We start from the raw sequence: 10,713 nt of genomic DNA, 5'->3' as shown, positions 1-10,713 counted from the left end.
GTTGGGTACGTCTTCAGGTTTTTTTATTTTCACCACCATTGGTGAAGTGCTGATATGCGACCTCTGAAGACCTCGGATGTCGTGCCTGGGATTGTAAAGGACGGCCTTGATAATTAGAGCACTAAACTATCCCATTCCAAAGGGCGCCACTGAAATAGATGACAGACATGATTTCGCACATGTCATTTATAAAAAAAAACACGCTTTTGCTTGGTGCAAATGTTACTGGGAAACGCACTGTAGATATTAGCACACCTTCAATCCGAATTCACAACCTTCCTATCTTCGATAAACATAAATATCGTAACAAATGGGACTTAAAAGCATAGAGATTTGTCATTGTCGTTATTAACATGACGCTGTTGTGTCAAACGTTGCCTGCGGGCTTAAGTGTTTATGCCTGTTATTTTTATTTTTTTTTAATTAGATTTCATACTTGTTTGTACAATTCCGTCAAATTAATCGACACCTCTGTTTAGAAGTGAGTGCGGCATCTGTTCCCTTGGAGGCAGATTAATGTCACAACAGGGTAACTAGTTGCTTTTAGGAGCAAATGGGAAAATAAATGAATTAATGGTGATGAAATTGTCTTAGAGCTCCGACAGTCAGGAGAATCAATCCTGTCGGCCGCAGTGTATGGTACGAGAGGGAGAGATAAGCCGCTTTTTGAATAGCAATTTCATCAAGTGAAATTCGGCGCAGCGACCGAGCAGCGTCACTTTTTAAGTGACACGTTTCTAAGGAGCTTGAAGGATTAAATGCAACTTTTATATCTGCAAGACTCCCGTTAGTTTCAGCTAATTTGCAACTTAATTCACAAACAAACCCCACAAAACAGTGATGTCGCTCTTTCTTCGATTCTTTGCCAGCATTTATCTAGCTTGTAAAACTTAATAGACACGACAGAAATCGAACTACATTTATCCCTAATGGTCCGATCGCTAGGCTTAGATCAAACAATTTTCATCAGAATTTAAAACTCCTTACACAACTTTAAAACGACAGAGATGATTAGAAGACCTTAGACAAGCCCAAGAATATATTTCCAAATGCTCAAAATAGGTTATTATTCAGTGTCTAGCATTTTGTCTTAGAGAATATGGGCTAATATGTGGTACACTGAAACATTTTCCTTAATAAGACGCAGAAAAGAAGAGACATACTGTAATTACCGTATATGTTTTTGAGGTTTTCCGTGGTTTTGTAATGTTGTGGTTTTAAAGCACATAAAGGCTTTTTATCTGTTCTTTTGAAGCCTTTTTTAGATTCTTTGTCTGATCCGGCTCTGAATAAGCGCTTGTTCTTTATTGTCTTGAATAGACGGATCTCTTTAAGGCAGTTCGCCTATGAGATCCGAAGCTCACGAAACTGACTCTAATTACGTTTCTTTTATTTTAAATACTTTTGATAAATAATCACCTAGGACGCTGACAAAGAGCTTTTTCTTTTAACTTCATAATATTACTGTTGATCTGACAACATGATTTAGTTCAAGTGGGTCTGAATAATCATGTTAAATAAAGATTCTGGAATGATTAGACTTTCCTTTCTTGTTTTGCAATAATAGCTTATTCACTTCTGTGTAATTGACAGTTGAAGTCGCATTAATTCTCCGTGTATTTTCTGATACCTCTTTGTTTCTGCGAAGCGACTGTTTTTTTGGGTATTCAAACAGCGGCGTACGAGTTTTTGAGACGATTTTTATATGAATGACACAAATGTGTAAAAAAAAAAAATAACGATATTGAATGCAAACTATTAAAACGCTCCCAACCTTCAATGACATTTTAAATCATGCGTAGACGTACAGCCAGTATATTACGTTTAAAAGTAAGTACATATTAAGAAATGAGTAAAACGTACAATTAACATATTGCTTAATTTAAAAACAAATAAACACTCGAGGGATAAAACATCAAAGGGTATATATACAACTGCCATTTTATTAGAAGTTGTAGTAAACCTTATCAAAAAGCAGAAAATGTTTTATGTGGGCTTTTCATAATTCACCTGAGTTTTATTTTTAGGTGGTGAGGTTATTTCAGGAGATGGGGCACCTTTGAAGAGATCTGAGGGCAGTTGTGGAGATATACCCCCCGAGGGGAGTCAGAGGACGCGGCGGGGCGAGGGGGCCGCGGTCCGGGCAGGCTCGGAGGTGAACTGGAGGGGTAGCGCAGCGGGGGAGAGGGGACGCGCTAATCCCGACCAGACGCAAACTCGCTGGGCTCGTCTCGGGCGATGGGCGGGATGAGTGGCCAAGGAGCTCAGCGACCGCGGCGAAATCGGCTCATCCTAAGAGCGTTAGCAGTGAAAGCCAGAGTGATTTGCTGGGAATCTTCCAGGTCGCAGACAAAGTGATTTTCAACATGCTAACGACTTGCATAACATTTTAACGATTAACGATTCATTTGAACGTGTAGTTTGGGTGTCTTCCGAAGCGCCGCAAATCATTTTAACCTACACGTTCATGTACTGCAATGAAAAGCGTCACCATAATAAACGACCTGTTCATTTCTGCATGTAAAAACCCGTAATATCACACGTAATAGCAGCTTTTAAGAAAATATTAAAATAAAGCGAACGGTGAGATTTTTTCCGACATTTTTCTTATAGTCTTATTAGCATTTATTATCTGCATTATGGAAGTTATACGAACTCATCTAAAAATCAACAGAGGTGACATTCCCAAAGAGCAGGATCTTAACTGTTTTTTTATTATTTATCTACATTCGCAACACAAGAACTGGGAGACATCTACATTGCGACCTACTGTACAGTGTTTGAGAGTGCAGTTTACGCATACTGTACAGTAACTACAGGATGTGTGTGTCTACGGTTGTTGCTTTGTACTGAAAACTGAGAGGGCCAGCTGTCTGATATTTTCTTATGAAATGCACAAACCATTGAAACCCCCTTTTCATTTGATTTTACAATCAGTAAACATTCTTTAAGCATCAAAAAGCACATTTAACCATTCATTATCAAGAAAAGCCTAAGGAGTCGCGTTGCAGAAGAAGTCTTTCCTAACACAACAAAACGGGGCGCAGCTAAGCATCTGACAATGCAAAACGTTCCGCGCTCGTATCGTGCAAATTCTGCAAGAGGCGAAAAACACCTCTTTGACACAAATGCACGACGTCGTGGAAGAAACTCCAGATCAGGTGACACGAGCAAACAGGTGCAGAGGCTCGTATTTAATTATCCTAAAAAAACGCCTGTTAAATGCTCGTTCCTGAGAAGAATGCGTTGGGGGAAAAAAAAAAAAATCAGCTTTCACAGTCTAGGGGACTCCGAAGCAAAAAGTCAGTCCATGCAACTAGTTCACAAGCACCTGGGAAGGGTATTTATTTATATCACAGTATATCTTGCGTTTACATGGTGGACCAACTGCTGAGAAAGTGCAAGGAGCAACACTGAAACGGAATAATGGATCCCTGCCGCTTTAATGGTAAATGTGACTTTATAAGATCGTACACATTTACTGGGTAGACCAATACCTTTAACAGTCGCACCATCTTCTAGAAGGGTTCTTAAACCTAATGCAGCAGCACTGCTATTTTCGGTTCAGTGTTTGTTGCTGTTGAGCCCCCTTCGCCATTGCGTTGCAAGCGGACGTCTCGGAAAGGTGTAGCCTGATGCAGAAGCCTCGGTTGCAACGCAGGACGGCTTCTTGAACGGGTCGCCGGCACACACGCAGTTTAGAGACAGCAGTGACCCCTTGTCCCAGCTCTGAGAGGTGTACAACAGAGAACAGGCAAGCCCGACTCTGTTTCTGGAAGTAAACGGAGATGTTATTGCCCTTTCGTCTCTCCGTTTAAGTGTTGTATTTATATGTAATTGATTTATCGATTTTGAACCCTCTTGTGAAACCTTATACGGTACTTCGAAGCCGTGTTTCTTACCCGTTTAACTTCGGAATCCCTTTTCTTTTACAAATCATACTTTCATTGCTAAAATAAGCCAACAAATTTATGTTGGTTTATTTTTCTTCATTTTTTTGGAACATATTCATAGTCCTAACACAAAAGCAAGCATCCGTAATACCTTGAAAGATGTGGTTTTAGCTATAAAATGTCCTGTATGTGACGAGGTCAAAATGAGCATTAAATGGCAGGGTGAGGTTTAATAATGTTTCCTTTTTAAGGATTAGGCCTAAATTTATATGTGTTGTTAAACAGTTTATGGTATTGTTTCAAAGGAAGCAATTACAGACATGACACCAGTAAAAATCAGAAATAATCATTCTCCTTGTAGCTTCAAAATGGAGACGTTTTTCTTGGCACAAAATGAAAGTTATTAAGTGCAGTTTGGGAGGGATAACACACGCAAGTCAGTCTCACACAGCTGCACCTACAGCAATCAGCATCATCAGTAATCCAGCTCCATAAGCTGAACTTGTATTTGTCTCAGGCATCCTCTCCTGTCTGAGTGGGGTTGGAGCCTCCTCACTCTGTGGCCAGGAGGCTGGCTAAGCCAGACTTCTCTCACCAAGTGTTCCAAACATCCACAAAGCATCCCGTTCTTGGATGATGTTGTCCACTGCGAAATTGCCTTAAACTTGATATCCTTCATAAACTACCCCCAATATGTGAATTACTGTAAGTCAAAATTACTCCTGACCTGTAAATTGAATATGTTTTGTGTTACAGTTTTAAGGCTAGAATCTAATTTAGACCTTATTTTTAAACCAAAACTAGTAGTCGTTGCAGAATTAAAATAAATATCAGTATAAAAAAATTGAAGTATAATAGGGCAGACCTTGAGAAATCTTATAAACGTTTGCACTTTGAAAGGTGTTCCAAATGCAATGCAGATCCTGTACTGACCTTTTGAAGCATTTTCTATCACCAGCTTTTGCAGTCTCATCAAAACGTCTGACCAGTGGAAGTAATTCATGTACTGGGTTTCCATTGGGATCAAATGTTAGATAAATATGGCAATCAAATATTGTTCCTGTCTTTTTCTGACGAATTTGAAAAACCAGTTAAACTACACAGATTACTGTTTTGTTTAGCTCCATTGATCTTGTGAACAGACAGCTCAGGTGATGATGCAAGAAAGGAAGATTCAGGCCTGGGTCGACAGATATTTCTTCCCACGCATCTCAATTAGGTTCAGGTCACACTGACATTTTCATGATGTTTCTATACTATGTGGTGTACAATTAACAGTAATAGCAGCAGAAAGACCGGTGAGCCAAACATCCATTATTTTAGACCTTTCAATTTTTTAAGTTTAAAAAAAGGAGAAGAGATTTATTCTCACAGTTCTTTATTCTAGTTACTGAATAGTTACTGAATTCAGTTTCCTGGGGGGAATTAGGAAACTTGTTCCTTGACTTACAGTTCAGGGCACAAGTTCATAATTAGTTCATTATCACAGGAGAAAGATTGGGATTTTCATGGTGTCTTCTACTAGTGAGGATGGGAGCTTCTTGGGCATTCATGCATACGATAGGCACACATGTAGAAAATACCTTGAAGAAATGAAATACGTATTTCATTAAACAAAACGACAATAGCTGAGAGATGACCTGTTCAACAAGAGAAAATTAAAAGATGAACTATCAACACTGTCGATCATTAGCACCAGTAAATCGTTTTTGCCCACAGTTTCCGTGAATTGTAGTGTTCAGATGTGGGGACTGCTATGCATTAAATGCCTCCCAGTGGTCAGAAAATCGTAAAACACTGATTTTAAAAATTGCATGCCAGTTAGCTGTTTAAGATATTCATGAGGTATTCTAACTGTCTTGAACTGAACTAATAATGTCTTTAAAGATGATTTCCTTAGTACCCACTGGCCTTGCAACAGGTGAGAACTGTCTTAGCATGTACTGTATTGTCCTGAGCAAAGCCATTCAAAAACGTTTTATCACCATCAACTAATAAATGAACCTCTATCACTTTCAAATGATATGTTGACTCTTTAGCTATACAGTATGGTATTCATTTTGCCTCACTGATAAGTAAGAGAAAACAATTCCTGTTTGTGTCATCTGATAACTGAAATCCAGCAAAAATCCAGTCAGTGTAGCATCTTATGTTCAGTTTTGCTTGTGTGTTCTGTAACACTAAGCAATTAGGCAACACTTTATTATTGTTGCGTCAATAAACTACATTAAATTAATAAGCAGTTGCAAATTAATCTCACATTAAATCATACATTATAACTTACATTTAATGTCCAAATTTGATGCTATTTTAAAAAAGGTAATACATTCAATTTTAATTATTAACTTTTATGTGGTTAAAAGTCTCCTTTAGGTTTGTAGCCTTGTGTTTGACACAATTAATATCCTCTCACAAAAATGTGTAGTGGGAATATTAGAGTAATTGAGGTCTTAGATCTAGCAATGTCATTATTTCTATTCTTATCCTACAGATTCTGTAATTTGTCAAATGTTAATTGCAAGCATTAAGGCATCAAGTATTTAATATGCAATTGCACATCAATTTAAGATTAATTTATACCATATAAGATAAAGCATTGCCAACAACACACTGAAAAAGACTGAATTATATTTTTAAGCAACAAATGAGCAATTGATTGGTTTTTATCATTTCTTCTGAGAACAGTTAATGAGGTTCAAGTAAATCGACTAGAAAAAGGATATACTGGTTTTCTGTCAGATGAAGCTTTTTCCCCTATTTGATTTTTATGTTTTTTTTTCTGAATTAATGCAGCATTATGTATATATTATTATTTCTTCCCAATCAAGAAGCAGTACGTTAGTAACAAAACCAACTTAAAATAGCGCTACCCAGTTAAATTTAGCCAGAAGAATTCACAAAACAGACAAAATACTGTTATTGCAAATGTAGCGTGCTGGCAATGAGAAACAACCTGAAGATGAAAAAGCCTAGTGCAACATTAAGGATAGAATGGAAATATAGTTGAAGTCTATTTTTGATAGAGTTCTCTTACAAAAAACCCACCTGAAAAGAAAGTGAGAACTACAGCCACCCATCCAATGATGTAAGACCAGGAAAATCTCCAGTTTCCATATCTTTTACCGTAGTAGTTCACTGTGACTCCAGTGTAAACAGCCATCGCCAGCAGGACAAACAGGCCTGAAAATACAAAATAGACACACCGTCTGCTAGTGATTATTACAGAATATGAAAAGAGCAGCTATCTTCAGACTTGTTGGTTCTGAATGTCCTGAAATATTTTCCTTTTTATTTCCCTTTAACTCCCCTGCATCTTCCTGGCCAATACAGGGACCTAGAAACGGATTCTCCTGTCCTGGTACCGAGGAACCCATATTTAGCAGGATGTCGAGATCACCGTTAATTCCTAATTAACGTGAGCAATTTCCTTGTGATCTTTTAAGTGCGGGACGTGTTAAATTAAGTAATTTAGAGATCATCTGGGCCCCAAATCCCATGACCTTGCAGCCTTTAAGGAGTCAGAGATCTCTAAACTGAACAGGCTACTGTCTTAATTCCTCAGCAATGTGGAGGTGTTGGTAATCTTAAGAAACAGGTGAGCTGTATGACTAACTGGATTGAATGGCAGGAGCAGGAGGGAAGACCACTGCATTAGAATGACTTCTTCATGTCTTTGCACGTCTCTCAGAGTTACATGAAGTTCAGATTTTTGCTATATTTCAGCTGAAAGGTCCCCCGACAACGGCCAGAGGATGAGTTTGACTGATGCTGATGAGGTCATGGAGGTGATGAGCTCCAGCCCCTACCAACAAACATGGAGAACTTTGAAATAGCTGGATCAAAATGCTTTTAGTTCCTCCCCCACATCTTTTTTCCGAAGGAATAAACATTCACAATTCCCCACTGCATTCCTGTCACCCTCATTGCACTCGCCGTCAATTGCACTGCTTAGAAAAAACAAAATTTGCCTAAAAATATCATTTTGGTCATGTTACAAATTTTGCAGTTTACAGGAAAAAATACCAGCAAGAAGAGATCATTTGTCCCATCTAACATGTGCCATTTGTTTTGATAGCAACAGCAGGATTCCTACTTTTAGAGCAAGTTTATAAGCTTTTTATGCTCATTAAATGTAAGATATATTACTATCTGATTTTACATACACTGTAGAACTGGACTGAATGCACACAGAACTTTTTCAGTTCTTTTTGCTGTTCTGAAAAGTACTATGGCTGTTTGTTCCCTGTAGGCACAATGACAGAAGCCAGGAAATACATGAGAAATAACTCACATGAGATGAAAAAGAGAATGCCTGCAGCGAACGTTTTGTCAAATCTGTCAAAGGAGGAGTAGTGGACAAAAGCCATGATGCCGATGATGATGCCAATGAAACAGGCCAGCAAGGAGAGAATCATGAAGGCGCGGGTAGCATCCCAGTACGCTGGAACAGGCGGAGTTTCATGTTAAAGAAAAACATCCAGATCTTGGATTCACACATTAGACATAAAACAGTTAGCTTGCCTTTCTACAAGCCTCTTTAACATGTCTGTCTTATCAGTCCCATATAAGTCAAGAGCTTGCATTTGCCCACTGTTAAATCTTTGTATTTTTCTGTTCCTCTATTAACAGTAAATTACCCAGTCACACCTGATGGAAGTACAGTGCAAGTGATCAATCTGGTAGATACTGGAATTAACATGTAATATGAGCCACAGATACATTCAGTTTAAGATATTGTAATGCCTGGATAAGGGTCAAGCACAAGAGGTTTTAGAAATAGCCTCTATAGTGAGAGCCAGTCACTCCTTGCTTCATAATTTAAATTGACACTGGAGTGGAGAATTAATCTGTCATTTGCACACATTGTCTCACTACCTATTTTTCAGTTTCAATCCATCTGTTAATGCAGCTTATAAGATAGTTTTTCCTCCTTACTAAATGCTTGCATTAAAATATTGTTAGAAGGTGAATTGAACAAGTAACAAATACAGTGGCTAAAGCTATATCACCTTGTTAGCCTGTGGTGATAGTGTGACGTGTAATTTTCTACTAGGTAAATTGCTTAAAATCCACTTTGACTTTAGTCCAAGATTTTAGGTTTTACTTCCATGTCATATTCATACAGTGAAACTTAAGGAGCTTCTGGTTCTGATGCAGAATGTAATCCGTCTCATACTGCTGTTGGCACTGTTTCAATGTGGAGAGGCAGCTGTGAGGGGCACAAGCACCGCAGCTTTGACGAAATACCTCTTCTTTTAAAATTGAGGTTTCAAATTTGAATTCACGGGCACTTTCACTTCCTGTCCAGACCCTTTTGCAATATCGCAGACGCATCTCGGGAGGCCGCATTTGTGTTTCCTATTGAACAGGATCGGCGGGAGAAGGGCTGCGTTCGCAGACTGCCTTACCGATGCTTTCAGTGTGCGAGTAGCATTTTCCTGGTACACAGTACCGCCATAAACCCTGATGCATGTAGTTGCCTGAGTGGCGGTACTGCATCCAATAATCTGTTGCTGTGGAAACGATCAGGAGAATGTTCCCCACTCCAGCGCAGAACAGCCCACCTCCCATAAAACTGTACATCCTGCATCAAGACAGACAGAACCAGCGAGTCAGGGACAGAAGCAAACAGCAGCAACAGATTGATCACTCAACCCCTAGGTGGGACACGGCTCCTGTAAACCCCTGATCAAGGTACTGCATTCACAGGGCCCCTGGGAAAGGCCCAGTCGGCTGCTGTTTGGATAAGAGAATCAGCCAAATACATAATAAGAATGAAAATAAGTTAATTCGCAGTCAGATATCTAGGTAATGAACTTCAGTCTCAAAGGATATGGAGGGTAGAAGCTTATACTAAATAAATGTTTTTCTAGATGTTAAATTTCCTATCTGCAAGTTAAAAAACGAAACCCTTTGAGGACAAAATCAAAACCGACATACATCCATTTAAAAAAAAAAATGCTTAAAAAGCAGACCAGAAAGAGCTATACTATGACTTCTCCTCATGGCAAAGAAACCCATAATGTCTGATATATGGCAGCCGTTATGTGTTTTGTGACGACCAGCAGGTGGCGATGCTATCTTCCCGTGTCGAAACCCGCCGGTGCCCAAGACCGAGCCCGTGGCTGTTTGCCGTTAAGGTTCGGGCAAAGCAGGTTCAAGCTTGGTGCTCACTGTGGGTTATTCAGCTGATGGCAGACTAGGTCCGCAGCGTGACTGTGGCTTTCACCTGCTGGGGGAGAGGGGTGGCAGCCCAGTTGTGAGGAGAGGGCAGCAGGACCGGTGGCGAGACGGGGGCGCAGCGGAGTTCGCTGGGAGGGGAAGTCTTGTCTCTTAGTTATGTGGAGGAGGAAGAGGCGATTGCTGGATCGGACAGCTGCTCTTCCTCCCAGTCGCTTGCTGTAAATTCCTGTTCTTGAGCATCTCGTCGACTGATTTAAAATTAGGCTTCCCTAATGAGCGCTGGATAAGGGGATTAGAATATGGATGCATACATTTCTTCAGTAAGAAATTACTGTTTGGTGAATGTTGTAAATCTAACTGGCTTTATGTACATGCAAAGCGATTGAAATGCAGGGTGTTTCTTATTTGTTTAGTCCAGTCCCAAGAAAGTGCTTACCCAACTGTCAGCAAAATAAGCGTAACAAAGTAATGAAGACAGATATATGACAGAAAGAAATGCATTCTGTTTATTGTTGTGTGTTCTTGTAAGTGAACTGTGTCATGACGCATGAAACAAATCACCCATAACCTGATTCATTGACATCCCCTGTCTTTGTTTTTCAAAGCTCAAAATTACCCTTCTCTTTAGCATTTAAAC

At 39.5% G+C, this 10,713-nt stretch overlaps 1 protein-coding gene across 1 annotated transcript; it reads right to left on the bottom strand.

Annotated features, from left to right (window-relative positions):
- Positions 1-5,414: 5,414 nt before the first annotated feature.
- Positions 5,415-10,196, bottom strand: lim2.1 (lens intrinsic membrane protein 2.1). Its single transcript, XM_088940007.1, has 5 exons — positions 10,174-10,196; positions 9,302-9,477; positions 8,185-8,334; positions 6,939-7,073; positions 5,415-5,476 (listed from the first exon to the last, which is right to left on the bottom strand). The coding sequence occupies exons 2-5, from the start codon at positions 9,474-9,476 to the stop codon at positions 5,415-5,417; spliced, it is 522 nt and encodes a 173-aa protein (XP_088796133.1). The 5' UTR covers position 9,477; positions 10,174-10,196.
- Between the last annotated feature and the right edge of the window lie 517 nt (positions 10,197-10,713).

The sequence above is a fragment of the Atractosteus spatula genome, chromosome 22 (genome assembly GCF_055471065.1).
Source record: "Atractosteus spatula isolate fAtrSpa1 chromosome 22, fAtrSpa1.hap1, whole genome shotgun sequence".
In the NCBI taxonomy this organism is placed as follows: domain Eukaryota; kingdom Metazoa; phylum Chordata; class Actinopteri; order Semionotiformes; family Lepisosteidae; genus Atractosteus; species Atractosteus spatula.
The sequence above is the reverse complement of the archived record's forward strand: the minus strand, read 5'-3'. Positions and strand labels throughout refer to the sequence as shown.